This window comes from Muscardinus avellanarius (assembly GCF_963383645.1).
Source record: "Muscardinus avellanarius genome assembly, chromosome: 7".
In the NCBI taxonomy this organism is placed as follows: domain Eukaryota; kingdom Metazoa; phylum Chordata; class Mammalia; order Rodentia; family Gliridae; genus Muscardinus; species Muscardinus avellanarius.
Window position 1 is genome coordinate 61918735 of NC_137793.1, and position 17096 is coordinate 61935830.

A 17096-nucleotide genomic window follows, 5' to 3' on the forward strand; every position below is an offset into this window, starting at 1 on the left:
AAATCAGAAAATATACATCTTCTAGCTTTGTTCTTCTTTGAGACTGTTTTGGGTATCTAGAGTCCATATTCCATATCAGGATAGATTTTTTTCTGAAAAATAAATAAATAAATGTATGATAGTTTCACCTAAAAAAAAAAAAAAGAAAAAAATATTCTCTGGTAAGAAAGAAAGCAAAAAGAAATATTGAAATGTTATCTTTAAGTCATCAAAAGTTTGGTACCAGACAAATGAAACTGTTATGTGAGATTATCAATGTTAATATTGTATAAATTGCTATAATACTAGATGTCAACCAGTAAGCCAAGCGTGGGAAGGAGGGATGGGGAGGGAATGGGGTGGGGATCGGGTAGGGGCTAACATGGCGAGATGTGCATGTATGTCCACAAAAGTATTTTCTTTATACCACTATGATGTATGAATACATTGCACCAATAAAAAATAAATTAAAAAAAAATAAAGAGAGAAAAAAAAAAAGAATAAACCAGACGAAGTATTTCCTTTATGACTCAGAATGGTCCTGACGGAGGAAGCCTGCTCTTTACTATTAAGCAACTTTCTTGTCTCTTTTGGGCCTTTTCGTTCCCTTGAGATCAGCTTGCCCACTGCCGCCTTTTTTTTCTCTGTATACTTCTTTCTGAAATATTTCTTTCTACCTGTATACGAGTTATATTTATATTGCGTGTAGGAAATGAAACAATTACTTTTTAATCTATGCCCATAAAATGAAAGTCAGAAACACATGGCAGGGATGGAAGGTAGGGTTTAGTGGGAATTATTTTTGATTATCATTTTCTTGACTAAGAAGCACTTTTTTTTATCACTTGAAAATTACAGATTGTATTTAGGAAGGGACAAGGCTGCTAAGAGTGGTGTCTCTAGATAGGAAAAACAGTCCTTGTTTTTAAAATTGTGTTATAAATACAGAGCACTTCGCATGGGAGACCTCAGGCCTAATTTATAACGTGCTCTCATCCTGTTGACATTCTGAAGAGGCTGTGGTCAGGAGTGGACGATGCCGTATACACTTCCCTCTATTTGGGGCCACCAGTCCCCTGTTGCAGCGAGGTAGCCACGGATGCGCTGGATCCAGCAACCCTGCACAGAGCGCTTGTGTAGGGCAACCGCTCCCAGATGGATTTTTATTTCTCAGTTTGCTCAAATTTGAATATCCACATGAGAAATGAGATGGAATCTCTTGGTGGGTCTGTTGCTGAACTTTAGGTGTGTGGGTGAAGCAAATAACACTTGGATGAGGAGATTTGTTCCTGATTATTTTGCTGAGAAGCAGAGCCATCTGGCCTGCCATGGCCTCGAGCAGGGGTTCTTGATGGAGTACTCACTAAACTCTTTGAACACTTTGCCCCTAGACTGTCAGTGGTCTCCCAGGTTCTTGTTGAATTACGGTGACACTGGGATTCCAGAGCGGGGAATCTCAGGACAGTGTCTCAGGTCAACCCTGAGAGCACGACTCAAGCCACTCAAGCTCCTCCTGGCATTTATGCCACAAGTCACAGTCAAACCTCTTCCCACCACAGTATAGCTAAAATAGCCCCACTTCTAAAGCTCATAAAAGTAGCCAAGTGTGGTGGCACAAGCCTGTAATCCCAGTACTTAGGAGGCTGAGATGGGAGGATCACAGGTTCAAAGCCAGACTCAGGAACCTAGCAAGACCCTAATAAAATAAGGCTAGGGATGTAGCTTGGAGGTAAAATGCCCCTGGGTTTAATCCCCAGGACCTGCATGTGAACATGTGTATAACACCCACACACACACACACACACACATAGAAGTACTGTGAAAAGACATCTACATTATCTTGGAAGAGCTGAACAAGCTGCTTCTAATCACAACCCAAAACTGTTCATTCGGCGTCTGTCCAAGCAGTGCTGTGCTTTTATATTCCTGACGGGCCATTTATTCATAAATGTGCTTGTTCATTCATTCAGCAGCATTGACTTAATAGCTACTTTTCCTGCTGGCAAGCTAAGCACCAAGCAGATAGTCACAAACAAAGTAGAAAGCCTACCCACCCCCTGAGTCTGTCCTGGAGCCCTGGTCTCCAGACGCCCCACGATGGCGCCCGCCGTCTCGGTAATGGCAACCTCGCCAGGTTCCTATTTGCTCGAAGACCCCAGCATCATTTTTTATGAGCCTTTGAGAAGGCTAGGCTTTTAAAATATCAGAACGGTTCAACTGTAGCTCAACATATGAAGTATGCGTGACTCATGTCCAAACTAAATTTTAATCTTATAAAAACAGATCCTCATCAATATAACTCTATTGGATGCTGTGCCATCAAAACAAATTTTCCTTAATCATAAAATTAGAGGGTATGTGTAGCTCTTGGAGGGAAGGCAAAATGAGCATAATCAAATCAAACAAAAATAAAGTATTTACCTCAAGAAGAAGGCAGGGAGTGCTGGGTTCCTCATTCTTTATCTTTCTCACCAGCCCGGATTTATGAAGGCCTCGCGGTGGCAGAGCCACATGAAAAAGAGTCTGTGGGCACTCCCTGCACCGCCAGCGCCTGATCTGCCCTGGCTTAGGGCCCGAGGAGAGGCGGGGAGCCAGAGCATGCTCGTTAGCTTCTGGTTCTCTTTTCTGCAGTCTCTCCAAATATACTTTTAAAAATATCTATTTAGCCAGGTGTGGTGGCGCATGCTTGTAATCCCTGTGCTTGGGCGGCTGAGGCAGGAGGATCACACAGGTTCAAAGCCAGCCTCAGCTACTTACTGAGGCTCTCAGAAACTTAGTGAGACCCTGTTTTCAAATAAAATAGAAAACAGGTCTGGGAATATAGCCCGGAACCTCTGGGTTCCACCCCCAGTACCACCAAGTGTGTGTGTGTGTGTGTGTGTGTGTGTGTGTGTATATATATATATATATATATATATATATATATATATATATATATATTTGGTACTGGGGATTGCACCCAGGGTCATTCTATTTCTGAGCTACATCACCAGATCTTTTTATTTTTTATTTGGAAATAGAGTATCACAGGTAGCTAAGGGTCCCGCTAAGTTGCTAAGGCCGGCCTCGAACCCGTAAGCCTCCTGTCTCAGCCTCCCAGGTACTGGGATTACAGGTGCACACTACCATACCAGGCTCACTATAGTTTTTAATCTTCATGAAAGATTTAGCACCCAGTTGTTTTGTTGCTGCACTCATTGTTGTCTGATTACATTGTTGTTTTATAACTCTTCCCTAAGTGTGGAGCTCATAAGCTCTTGTACTCTGAAACCTTCTTCCTGGGCTGTGACTTAGTTTCTCTTGCTGAATACTGTTAGTGTGCTGCTACTAAAATGAACAAACATGGCTGTAAGAAGACCAGTGGGCTACCTGGATTTGAACCCCTGGGATGAATTTGCTGTGCTGCTCTCCGGAGCTCCTAGTGGGGCTGTCCAGGGGCTCAGAGCTTGACCTGCCCATTGCCACGGCCCACAGATCCTCTTACCATCTTAACTTTATGGACAATCTAAAAATGAGCAATGTGAGAGAATATGGAAACAGCTGGTGCTCGGTAGCGCCGTCACTATCCCTCCACCAGCCTAGTCAAAGGCAAATGTACGGAAGTTGATTTCCTGAAACTGTTCTTGGAGAAACAAAGCACGCGCTGGGCTCCTGCATCTCCTAAGATGCTGGCTCTACTAGCTCACGTATTCGCAGGGCGCAGTGTGTTCACAGGCTCTTCTTCATGTGGCATTTGTCATTACTAGGCCTTAAAAAATCCTGGCTGATGAGGAAGATAAACGATGAGGGAGCCAGGTATCTCTGCTTTCTTCTTGACTAATGAAGCTTGGTAGCTGCCGTATATTGAGTGGCTACTATACGCAAGGCACTGTTCCAACTTCATGACACATACTCTTATGAGGTATGTTTATTACCTTTATTCATGGATAGGGAAGGTGAAGAGAATTTTTGACAGACTCTTATTGGTACATTGTAATTATGCATCACAACAAGGTCTGGAGCATCTCTCTGAAGCATACATGCACAGGGCACTTGGTGTTTCCCTCTGCGTCTGTCCCAACTCGTTCCCTCCCTGTCCCTGAACATGTTATTGAGAGAATTTAAATAACGAGGGATAGTGGGTATCTCCAAAGATTTATTCTTCCCACAATAGCACTGTAGCTTCTGAGTTCTAAAGAGAGTATGTAGGTGTGCTGGCGAATACAGCACATGTTTAAGACAGCCTTGACTTTCAACAGAGAGGATGTGGATACCTGTCCCTGGTAGAAAAGAAAACATTCTGTGTAAGGAGAGACTTGATGATTGGGAGAAGATAACAAGGACATTTAATAACAATCTCCCAGAGACACAGCAAAAAGAGATTAGCAGGTGTGTGTGTGTGTGTGTGTGTGTGTGTGTGTGTGTGTGTGTGTGTGATAGTTATATAGACACTGGAGATGGAACCCAGTGGCATTCTATATCTGAGCTACACCCCCAGCCCTATTTTTTATTTGGAAACAGGGTCTCACGGAATTGCGAAGGCTGGCTTTGATCCTGCCGTCCTCCTGTTTCAACCTCCCAAGTCCTGGCATTGCAGGTGTGTGTCACCACATCTAGCTCAGGTTTTCTTCATTATCAGCAAGAATAAGGCAGCAAGAAGCTGGAGAGCAAAGAAGCTGTCAGTTAAAATATTTGCATGATGATAGTTATATACCAATTCCAGGGGGCACCATTGTATCCAATGACAGAAAAAAATGAAATGTAACAATTAATTACCAACCAATCTAGGTAGCTGTGTGTGTTCAGGAGTTTTATGCTTAGCTATGTCATGACTAGCAGACTAATAGCCAGTTTCTGCTGAGGTGTAAAAGCTCCCTTGACTGATGGCTAGAGACATAGGTGGAACCATACAGTCACAGGACTGCAATAAGAATCCTAAGGTAAAGACTCATTTTAGGGCCAGGAGTGTAGCTCAGTGATAGAGCGCTTGCTAAAACATATGAGGCCCTGGGTTTGATACCTAGCACTGCGTCTAGAAAAAATCATTTTAAGCCGGGTGTGGTGGCGCACACTTGTAATCCCCGCGCTTGGGAGGCAGAGACAGGAGGATCGCGCAGGTTCAAAGCCAGCCGCGCTGGCTTAAGAGACCCTGTTTCCACATAAAAATGTATAAAATAGGTCTGGGAGTGTAGCCCGTGGGAGTGTAGCCTGGAGGTAGAAGGGATTCCAGGAACCCCAGTACCACCAAAAAAAAAAATAATAATAATAATAATAAATAAGTAAATAAAATCATTTTAGCTACTTGTCTAAGAAACAGATAAATCTATAAATGAACTGTATATAAAGATATACAAACTGATAAATAAACCTAATTTTGGGTATTTTCTATCTACTTATAATTTATGTTGTCTTAGCTATTTTTCTTAGTTACATTTTTGTATGTGTGTGGTACTGGGGTTCCTGGAAGCCCTTCTACCTCTGGGCTACACTTCCAGACCTGTTTTATATTTTATTTGGAAACAGGGTCTGTTAAGCCAGTGTGGCTGGCTTTGAACCTGGGTGATCCACCTGTCTCTGCCTCCCAAGCATGGGGATCACAAGCGTGCACCACCACGCCTGGACATAGTTACATATTTTTTAGACCGGACATAAACAAACACAATGTTGTCTCTGGTCCGATGCAGTGATAATTTCATTGGGCCGAACGTCATTAACCTTTTTTTTTTTTAAAGAAATTGTTGCATACTATAGATGGAGAATGAATATTTCAGCATTTTGTTGTGATCATAATTGTCAAATAACCCCTTCCCGGTTAGGCCAGTGCTGGAGCCAGCAAGGCCGGCATTGGAGCCTACCGTGAGGCAAGGCCGGTGCTGGGGCCTCCGAGGACGGGACCGGAGCCTGCTGAGGAGTTAGGCCGGCGCTGGGGCCAGCAAGGCCGGCATCGGAGCCTGCCATGAGGCAAGGCTGGTACTGGGACCTCCGAGGCTGGGATAAGAGCCTGCTGAGGGGTTAGGCCGGTGCTGGGGCCAGCAAGGCCGGCATCGGAGCCTGCTGTGAGGCAAGGCCGGTACTGGGGCCTCCGAGGCCAGGATAACAGCCTGCCGAAGGGTTAGACCGGTGCTGGGGCCAGTGAGGCCGGTATCGGAGCCTGCCGTGAGGTGAGGCCAGCATCGGAGCCTGCCATGAGGCATGGCCAGTGCTGGGGCCTCCTAGGCCGAGAACGGAACCTGCTGAGTGGTTAGACCGGTGCTGGGGCCAACGAGGCTGGCATTGGAGCCTGCCATGAGGCTAGGCTGGTGCTGGGGCCTCCGAGGCCAGGATTGGAATCCTGCCAAGGGGTTAGGCCAGTGTAGGGGCCTATGGCCAGCATCGGAGCCTGCCGTGAGGCAAGGCCACTCCTGTGGCCTCCAAGGCCGGGACCAAAGCCAGCTTAGGGGTTAGACCGGTGTAGGGGCCAGCGAGACCAGAACTGGGGCCCCCCATGAGGCAAGGCCGCTACTTGAGCCAGCGAGATCTGGATCAGTCCACTGAGTAGTCAGGCCACTACTGGGGCCGTCAAGAGTGGGATCGGTACTTGCAACACAGCATGCACAGAGAAATATCGCAGAAAATATAAATCAGATGCTTCCCTTAATCAGCAATAACTAGGAGGAAAGGGGCAACAGGAAGAGGTTGAGCTATAGAAAGGGCCCTATAGTGAAGCAACTAATGTGACCAATCAGAGGGTATGTAATACTGGAGGACGGAGCCTCTTTAAAATGCAGGAGGTACATAAACAAATGTATCAAAGTAAATCACCAGGCGACTTCCGGGAAGATGGCAACCGAGAAAAGTGGGGCTTACGAGCCCCGCTAACAACCAATATCCATTACCACAAAATCAGCGCCTTTCATAGCCAGAAAACACCATCACCAGAGGGGAAAAAAAAAATCACCAGGCTCCAGAGAGAAAGCAGACTGAGAACAGAGCTCAGAGCCACAGAGGAGATACACCGGCCTCATGCTCGAGGACGCGGCGGCAGCGGCGAATTCACCAGACGGCAACAGCAAGCCGAGGTGAGCCTCTGCGGAACAGCCAGGCGGGATCTTTCGGCTCAGGGAGCATCTAAAGCTCCCAGTGGCTGAACTCAGCACACGCTGCAGGGACTCAGAGTGGAACTCAAAACCAGAGAAGAAAAAATATGCTAGCCTCACAGCCAAGGGCGTGGCAGCGGTGCCATATTGCCACCAGCGGCAGCAGCAGTGATTTCACCGAGTCCAGTACAGCTACATCTGTGTACTCAACAACAGTGAGTCAAATTGCGGGCCACAGAGGAGAAATCCCAGTACTGTACTCCCTGGGACTTGACCCAGTGGGGGAGTGGCAGTAGCAGAGATATCACACCATAGGAGAACGTGCAACCTGGCACCCCCCATAGTCTAAAGCAGCCTCTATCGACTCCCTGGGTTGGAGACTCTGTGATAAAACCCAGTAAAGGAGTAGTGGGGTCAGAGATACTACAGACTCGAGATCCAGAGCACCTTAAGCGAAGTCATAGTGACCCAAGGGAAGAACCCAGAGAAGTCACAAACTTCCGAAATCATGGGAAAGAGGAATAACACTGGAGCAATGAATGCCCACAACCCCACAACATCAGAACCTGATAAAACAGAAAATCAGAGATTTCTAGAAGATCAAATCAGGAAAATAACTGTAGAAATAATAGAGGTGCTTCAAAAAGAACTCAGAGAGAGCCAAAAAGAGATAAAGGATGCAATTAATGAAGTAAAGGCCTCAATTCAAAGCACAAACAACAGATTAGACCACATGGAGAACAGAATCTCGCTCTTAGAAGATGATCATTCCAAAAATGAATGCATAGTTTCTAATCTAGAAAAAAATATCCGACAGCAGGAATCTGATATTGAAGAAATATGGGCCCATTTTAAGAGAGCTAACCTAAGAATAATTGGAATAGAGGAGGGAAAAGAAAGTGAAACCAAAGGGATCAACAATCTCTTCAAGGAAGTAATAGCAGAAAATTTTCCAAACATAGAGCAAGAGGTTGATACACAGGTCCAGGAAACTTATAGAACTCCCTTTAGACAGGATCGGAGAAGAGGATCCCCACGTCACATAATTGTCAAAATGACCAATGTGGAAGCCAAGCAGAGAATCTTAAAGGCAACAAAAACAAAGGGCCAAGTGACATTCAGAGGCAAGCCAATTAGAATCACTCCAGACTTCCCAAACCAAGTCATGAGAGCCAGAAGGGCTTGGAGTAACATATTCCAAACTCTGAAAGAAAACAACTTCCAGCCAAAAATGTCCTACCCAGCAAAACTTTCTATCAAATTAGATGGAAAAATAAGAAGCTTCCATGACAAACAGAAACTGAAGGAATTTATGTCTTCAAAACCAGCACTAGAGAAAATACTCAAAGAGATTAACTACAAAGAAGAAATAGGTAACACACACCAGAACCAGAGAAACAAGAGTTTCTATCCAACAGACAACTAAGATTGGTTATCTGTGGAGATTCATTATTTATGTTAGTCTTTTACCTATCTCTAAATTGTATTGTTTGCCTTTATTGTTGTTAATTTTAGGATTTCTAGTTGGAATATTAATATACCTTCAGATATAGCATTTGGAAATATTTTATCCCATTCTATTAGTAACTTTTAACTCTGTTTACATTGTTTTTGGATATACAATATTTTTTTATTTTTTAGGGAGTTTGTATACTCTTCTGTTGCCAAGAAATCACTGCCAATTTCAATGTTGTGAGGTTTTATGACCCAGATTTTCTTCTAAAAGTTTATAGTCTTAAGATTTATATTTAGGTCTTTTATCTATTTTGAGTTATATTTGTATATGGGATTAGGTAAGGGTCCAAATTTATTCTTTTCCATGTAAGTATTATTTTTCAACAATATTTAGTTAAAAGATTATTATTTCCACCACCAAATGTTCGTGGAAACCTTGTCAAAAATAACTTGACAATATAGGGAAGAGTTTAGCTCTAGGCTTGTATTTAACTCCAATGGTTTATATATCTGCCTTTAGAACAGTACTACACTGTTTCAATTATTGTAGCTTTATATGGTTTGAAATCAGAAAATATATATCTTCTAGCTTTGTTCTTTTTCAAGATCGTTGTGGGTATCTAGAGTCCATATTCCATATTAGGATAGATTTTTTTTCTGAAAAATAAATATATAAATATATGATAGTTTCACCTAAAAAAATAGAAAAAAATATTCTCTGGTAAGAAAGAAAGCAAAAAGAAATATTGAAATGCTATCTTTAAGTCATCAAAAGTTTGGTATCAGACAAATGAAACTGTTATGTGAGATTATCATTTTTAATTTTGGATAAATTGCTATAATACTAGATGTCAACCACTAAGCCAAGCATGGGAAGGAGGGATGGGGAGAGAATGGGGTGGGGATCGGGTGGGGGCTAACTGGGTGATGTGTGCATGTATGTCTACAAAAGTTTGTATCCCACCATGATGTATGAATACAGTGCACCAATAAAAAAGAAAGAAAGAAAGAAAGAAAGAAAGAAAGAAAGAAAGAAAGAAAGAAAGAAAGAAAAAAGAAAAAAAAAGTAAATCACCAAAGAAGCGTGGGATGGAGGGAGGGGGAGGGAATGGGATGGGGGCTGGAGGAGGGCTAATTGGATGATGTGTGCTGGTATATACTCTCATGTCTTGTACTCCAATGTGATTGATAGATTGATATATGACTACAATGCACCAATTTAAAAAATAATTAATAAAAAAAATTAAAAAACAAACAAACAAAAATAAAAAAAATAAAAAAACCCTTCCCAGTCCCTTTTGAGGATACTCTTTAGAACAGTAGACACTGTCCAAGACAGTAGCTCAACAATGCCACCTAAATGGCTCTAGATGCCTTAACATTACCTGTTGCCATCATGCAATAATGACCCAAGTCTTTAGAAAAGCTGCTGATGGTATTAGATGTCTGTAATGTAGGCAACCGAGTGATGCAAATGAAAACATATAGAAGTTTAAAGTGCTTTGTAAATGCCCCGTGGAGCTGCTTCTGGGAGAGTATTAGCACAGATCAGACGCTGAAATAAAAGAGGCAGACTCGGAAGAATCGGAAGAGCCCTCGTGTATCAGTGTTCCTCAGCCAATCTCCTTGTGAGCTGGGGGCCACAGATGAGCCTGGTCACTGGGCAGCCCTAGGAGAAGCCGTATCCAGCTCAGTACTTTGTGTTAGGCAGTGAAAAGGAAGTGCAGACAGAGCCAGGCTGAGGGTGCCAAGAGCTGGGATGCAAGAGTGTGCTCAAAAACAACGGACTAAGCCAGGGCCAGTGGCGTACACCTGTGATTCCAGTACCTGGGAGGCTGATACAGGAGGATCACAGGTTTGAGGCTAGCCTGAGCAACTTAGTGAAACCCTATTTCAAAATAAAAAATAAAAAGGGCTGGGGTGTCGCTTGTATGTAAAATGCCCCTGGGTCCAATCCCCAGTACCATAAAACAAACAAACAATCTAAAAATATTATACTCTTATAAATGCACTATAAAAAATACAAAATGCATTTTCAAAGGTCCTCTGTGTTTCTTGTGTTTTGAAACAGTGGAGGCGCTGCATCTGGGCACGCTCATGGCCGCCCACGGTTACTTCTTCCCAATCTCAGACCACGTGCTCACTCTCAAGGATGACGGCACCTTTTACCGGTTCCAAGTAAGTTGAAATGGAAATGTTCTTCTACAGTAAACTAGAAGCTGGTGTTTTGTTTTGTTTGTGTTTTGCAGAACTTTTGAAAACTCTGACTTCTTTTACTTTGACGCAGGTGAATTAGAAACTAATTAGTGCTGAGCTCAAGACCTAAAAAGCAACAGACACTGTGTAAAGCAGGTTATTTGCAAAAGCTAAATTGTGGAGTGACTAAAGTGATATTTTCTATACAAAGCTTAAGGAAAATTCTGAACTTGAATTTGGGAAGATGGGAAGTCCTCACCTCCACAGTGCACTAACCTCTGGGAAGGAGGTAGCGACGGAACTGAACTGATTGCATGTTGGCCCCTGCCTGTGCTCTAGACCATATTTGTTCCAGGTGCTCTCCCGGGAATGCTGGGAGCTCCAGGGTGAAATTTAGCTTGTTAGACAAGCGCTGGACTTGGCCTGGTGTGGAGACCTGCACGGCAGTGCGTGCGTGCGTGTGTGTATGTGTTTCTCCCGAGACAGCAGCTTGACTCAGGCAGCGTGCAAGGAGATGAGTCACCCTAGGTGTCTCCAAATGAGATGGGCGCCGGTGACTCGGAGTTCGGTCTCTGCTTCCCCACAAGTGTCGGTGCATTCTGATGGGCTGACTCATGGGCTCTGCCTCTGAAATGGAGGCACGTTGAGTGTCGAGCTGGAACTCCAGCTTGTTTGCTGAAGGGTCTCCTTCTTGACTCTTTACTTCCTAGACAGTGGAACATTCTTCTCACTTGTTCTGGGGTATTTTAAAGTGCTCTATGACTAAAAGAAAATGACCGAATAATAATTTGGCCAAAACTTGCTTGAGAAAACTGAGAAGAGAAAATATGTTTAAAATTAGTCTTGAGCCAGGTGCAGTGGTGCACATCTGTACTCTCAGTACCTTGGAGGCTGAGACAGGAGGATCACAGGTTGAAGCACAGCTTCAGCAATTTAGGAAAACCATGTTTCAAAATAAAATAATAAAAAGAACTGGAGTTGTAGCTCAGAGGTAGAATCCCCCTGGGTTTAATCACCAATAAATATATGTATGATCTTTGAATATATGACCTTTGAATGGATAATTCTGAATGAATTTCATGGTAGCCAACAGTATATATATTGAGGAAGCCAGTAGTATATAGATCATTGCCTTTCTAGAGTGGCCTCACTGCCACGTCCTGCACACTATTATCTGAGGTCTGTAATCCCAGGATGTGTTTCCAGTGAATTTCTTGGAGGTGAAGCAATCTCCTAAAACTGGTACCTAGCTTAAATGTTAAAGCAGTGAACTTTCATAATTTAAAAAGGCTTTAAGATAATAGAGCCTTCTTTACACCACTAAACTTAATCAATGGTAGCTTAAGACAGCTTATTGTTAGGTTAGAGTATCTTGTGGTCCTAAGGATTAACATTATAATACATCAGAGGTGGTGATTGGAAAAATTGTTTACATGTTACTAATACTTCTTGATTTTATTACAGAATTATATTTTCCATATAATCTTATTTTATAAAAATGTTTACACTTGTAATCCCAGCATTTGGGAGGCTAAGAAAGGAGGATCATGCAGGTTCAAAGCCAGCCTCAGCTGCTTAGTAAGGCTCTCAGCAACTTAGTGAGACCCTTTTTTCAAATAAAATATAAAAAATAGGTCTGGAGTGTAGTTTGGAGGTAGAAAGCCCCTGGGTTCCATCCCCAGTACCACAAAAATAAAATATTAGATAGAAGTAAACTTGAGGACTAACAAACTTCTCACAAGTTCTGAAGGGAAGCTTGCCTGTTCTCACATAAATTTAAAATTTATGTTCAGTCTCACAATCAATATTCTAAGTAAAATAACTATAAGGGACACATTAAACATGGTCTATCTCCTGAGAATGCTCTAATTAAAAAAATTTTGATGAAACAAAAGTAGGTCAGATACAGTCCAGGTTAATAATGATGTGTTGAGTTAGTAATAGTTTGAACCTTCAGCTCCAGCTCGGTCACTCTGGAATCAACGGGTAGGCAGAGGAGGCTGAAAGTCTTAGTCACACTCTGGAGTCGAGTGTGGGCAAAGCTGGCGGAGGACCACAGTACATTCAGGGGAAAGGGGAGACTCTCCATAGAGCATAAGATCAAGTCAAGTAAGTGGCTGGGGTGCAGCTTAGTAGCAGAGCACTTGCCTAGCGTGCATGACTCCCAGCCCTGCAAAAGAAAAAGAGTAAGTCAAGTGAATGACATTAATGTATAACTACAAGGGATAATAGATGGCTATCAAGTTCCACGTGCTGATGGAATATATAGATATGTAATTTTCACAAAAATGTATTTAAATTACTTAATTAATATTAGGCATTGAGTTTGCATATTTTAATAATCCATACACATCTGGGATAGTATATAAGCATGACATATTTGTAAACCTAGTAATAAGAATCCTAAAATCAATTAAAAAAAATCAACACCAGAGAAGTCAGGATTGGTTGACTTCCTCCTGTAGTATCTACCAAGGCATAATCAGTCTGCACAGAGAACACGCTGCTCAGGACTTCCCTTCCCTCCACTCCTAGGCTGGTTTCAAGCTGCGGAGAGGTCTTCATTACAGTGACCTGAATTCAAGTCCTTGAAGGATTTTAAAACTCATGAATTGAAATGCGAAACATAGTGGTGGCCCACACCTGTAATCCCATCACTTGGAAGGCTGAGAAGGGAGGATCGCAGGTTCAAGGCCAGCTTCAGCAACTTAATGAGCCCTTGTTTCAAAATTAATAGCTCTGAGGTAGAAGACTCCTGGGTTCAATCCCCTTTACCACAAAAATGCATTAAACAGTGTTTTTAAAATCTGAAGAGGCTTCAGAGCATGCCTTGAAGAGAAACAGAGTCCCCTTAACTTCACTGGCATGCTGCAGCAAATGTGTTCTCAGTAGGTTTTGATCATGAGAACTCGCACGGATCCCCTTGCTAGATGGAACTGAGACCTGACACAGCCTCCAGGCAGGTCTAGTCTGCAGCTCCCTTTGCCCTCGCCCTGAGCCGAGGCTTACCCAGCACTGGCTGGGCCACTGGGATGAGCTGGGAGCTGAGGAAGCCAGCTGTGAAGAGCAGACACTTAAAGATTTCCCCAAGTCTACGAATACTAGAAAAACAGACTTTCATAATTTTACACATGTTCAGATGTAGACCTAGATAACCATTGGTGGGAGGAGGGAAGGGAAAATGGGGGCGGGGGGAGAGGGCACCAAATATAGTTTAAATGTATACTATTAATGTTCAATAAAAAATTGTTAAAATAAAAAAAGAATGAGGAACTATAAAAAATAAAATAAAATATGCTTTCTTGGCAAAAAAAAAAAGATTTTCAAATTCCAATGAGTTATAAGAGCTTGTTATTCTCTTTATATTATCTCTTAGTATTATTTACAGTGGTTTTCCTTAGGAAAAATCTTCCAGTGCTAGCAAAGAATGTTGGTTTTATGGCATTCCCACATAATATCACAAGACAAAATTCTTCATTCCTTATTTTTACAGTTATGGAATTCTCACTAAAATACATGATAACCAAATAAAGAAAAGGTGTTAGAATGCAAATGAGAACATTCCTGGTCATTTTGGAAAAAAGTAGATGTCTGATCAGTTTGACTGCAATAGATTTTTTTAAAGTCAGATTAGCAGATATGCAGGCACACACCCCAAAACAAAGAATCAACACAAAGAGACGCCTGGAGGGCACCTCATCTCAAAGCCGGCACCCTGAGCGGAAGCATTCCCTTGCCTGCCTCACCCCTCTGGCTCTCCTTGAATCCAGATTCAACTTTATTTCTAAGAAATCATGTTCTTCAAAGCTCCAGCACCCAAGGCCCAGGAAATTGGGCTGCTGAGAGCAGTGCAGGGGAGCCGGATTCCTCTTTATCTACTTGCTCAACGTTTTTTCTTCGAAATTCCTGCTGTGATTTGTTCACATGTGTACAAAACTATGATAGTAATCTTCTTCAGTATTCTGCCGTAATCCCCAAGGACGGCAGGGTAAGTCAAACCCCCAGTGGTCCTTACAAAGACGGTCCCCTCTTGGAGTATAAGCAGTTCTTTCTAACCACTCTTCCCCACAGAATCATACTTGTACCAAGTATAGAAGCGTGAGATGATCAGAGATTGATCCAGATGTGCTCCTGTGCAAGGATTCTCAACATAGTTAGCTAATTTTACAACAGCAATGTCTGCGCTCACTTTACCACTGGCCTTGGAGCCGTGGCCTCCCAGAACAGACGAGACCAGCAGACAGGTCATCACGCGCGTCCTTGTAGTCTGGAGCCACACGGGTCCAGCCAGCAAGGTCAGAAAGTAACTTCCAGGAAGTATAAAATGCTGCTCTCAATAACTGGGGTGCTCTTTGCTCAGACATTGTCTCTGTAATTTAGCTAATCAGTTCCCAGAATTTTACAGCCAGCACCAGAATTCTGCCAATTGTTAATCACATCAGCCAACTGAAAAAAAAAAAGGATCTCTGGTTAGCGTTTGCCTTTGTGGAAGAGCACCTTTGAGAGTGAAGGTAAAGGGTTGTTATAATCTAGTTGCATGATATCGACAGCTGCACTGTGTAACTAATGGAGCCTGTCGAATGATTGCTGGGAAGGATTTTGTCAGTTGAACTTTTTGGATCTAACACAGGTAGTGTCAAGATACATGATGTATAGAACACGATTTAAACATATCCAAATGTATTTATGCAACATAGATAAGCATGTGATAGTCAATATACTTAACACAAAAACAACATATTTAAGCACAGTTCCTCCTGAGGCTTGCAAACATGCTGTCCTCTCAGTCCTCTCAGTGGGGAGCACTTGTTGGGATGATGCAGCTGACCTTTGACCTTCAGGTCGCTGGGCGCAGAGTCGCAGCGGTGTGTGGCGTGTTAAACACCTGCTGGCACAGCACACATTTGGAGGCTGAGCAATTGGTCAGCAAAGTAAATGCAGATGGAAACCGCACAGCGTCTCTCTGGGAACTTGCTGTGGATTATGAAACATGTATCGTTAGAAAACTGTTCTAGATAATGGCGGAAATAAACACACCTTTAAGCCAGAAACTCTACCAACTGTTTATGTGTCTAACCTGGGTTCCCCTTTATTTTGTTCCACAGACACCCTACTTTTGGCCATCAAATTGCTGGGAGCCAGAAAACACGGACTATGGTCAGTGCACTAGCCCTGTTTTTCTCATTGACTGCCAGCACATCTGGATGAACATGTTCTTGCATCTTACTGCCTCTGTTGTTAAGAAAGGAAACCACAGTTCTCAGTGTAGGACCAGTGTTGCTGTCAGGGAATCATGGATATCTTTGTTTGGATAGTCACCCACACTGGTAGCAAGTGCTTTTGTGGTGTAGTGCTCTCTACAGCTATTAAACCAAGTTTATAAATAGGTTAAAGAGCTGAACGAGCCAGGCAGGGTGAGACACACCTATAATCTCAGTACTTGGGAGGCTGAGACAGGAGGATCACAGGTTTGAGGCCAGCCTCAACAACTTAGTGAGACCCTGTTTCAAAAGGTGTAGCTCAGAGGAAGAACCTCCCTCCTCCCTGGATTCAGTGTCCAGTAAAACATGAAGCAATAAAAGAGCTATAAATAAGCATTACAAGGTTATCGTTGGGTTTGTTACAAGGTTATTGTAGGGTCTGTGTGGCACCCGGGGTTACTAGAAAGAGTAGCAAAATGTCCCAGAAGGCCAAGTATCCGACACAGCTCTGAGTAGCTGTGTGGGTTGGTACATTCCTGGCTCCCCACTCCTCCCCTTTCTCATGATCATGATGCTTCCTCTCCTATAAACAAAAGGTTGTGTTCAACATGGAGAGGCCAGTTGCAAACAAAAGAAAAGGTCCCACCACAAATTTAATCCTAATAAATTGAGTTCTGGGAATTTAGAATAAACGGATGCAGCAATTAGGATTTCAGTTAAACTCTTCAAGAAAAAAAAAAGAAGAAGAAGAAGCCCAGTGAACAAATGTTTACTCCACTACACCTTCCTACGGCAAGAGCTTCCAAACACAAGACCCTTCGCAAAACACTAACAATCGCCCCCCGCGTCAGCTGCTGTAGTTAGAGCCGGATGCCAAAGAGACTGATGTGACCATCACGGCGAGCTCACAGGCTAGGCCTGGGAGCGGGCTCACAGGAAGGGAGCTTGCCTGGACAGGGGCAGCAGGGGCAGGTGCAAAATGAGGTGGGAAAGTGAAAGACGAGACAGTGACTCAACCTGGGGATTCCATGAAGATTTCACACAAGACCTGGGAGCATTTCCAGGAGGCAGAGATTTTTCAGGGGATGAGGCCAGGCAGGCGCTGGTGGCAGGGCAGCTGAGAAACTTCACAGCAACTCGACTTTCTTTGATGTTGCTCCCAGAGACACATTTTAGGAAGGAAAAAACCTAGGAAAATCCTTGGTAAACC

At 43.2% G+C, this 17096-nt stretch overlaps 1 protein-coding gene across 14 annotated transcripts in view; it reads left to right on the plus strand.

Moving 5' to 3' along the window:
- Positions 1-17096, plus strand: part of RGS7 (regulator of G protein signaling 7) — a gene marked incomplete at both ends in the record, with an annotated part of 439059 nt that overhangs the window by 327347 nt on the left and 94616 nt on the right. For 10 of the 14 annotated variants that reach the window (XM_080698947.1, XM_080698950.1, XM_080698943.1 and 7 more), the window contains 2 exons: positions 10561-10667; positions 15791-15842. The exons of the other annotated variants lie outside the window; for them this stretch is intronic. In XM_080698947.1, the coding sequence (XP_080555073.1) occupies positions 10561-10667; positions 15791-15842 (159 nt within the window). The remainder of the gene's footprint in view (positions 1-10560; positions 10668-15790; positions 15843-17096) is intronic. 14 annotated transcript variants of the gene reach the window in all.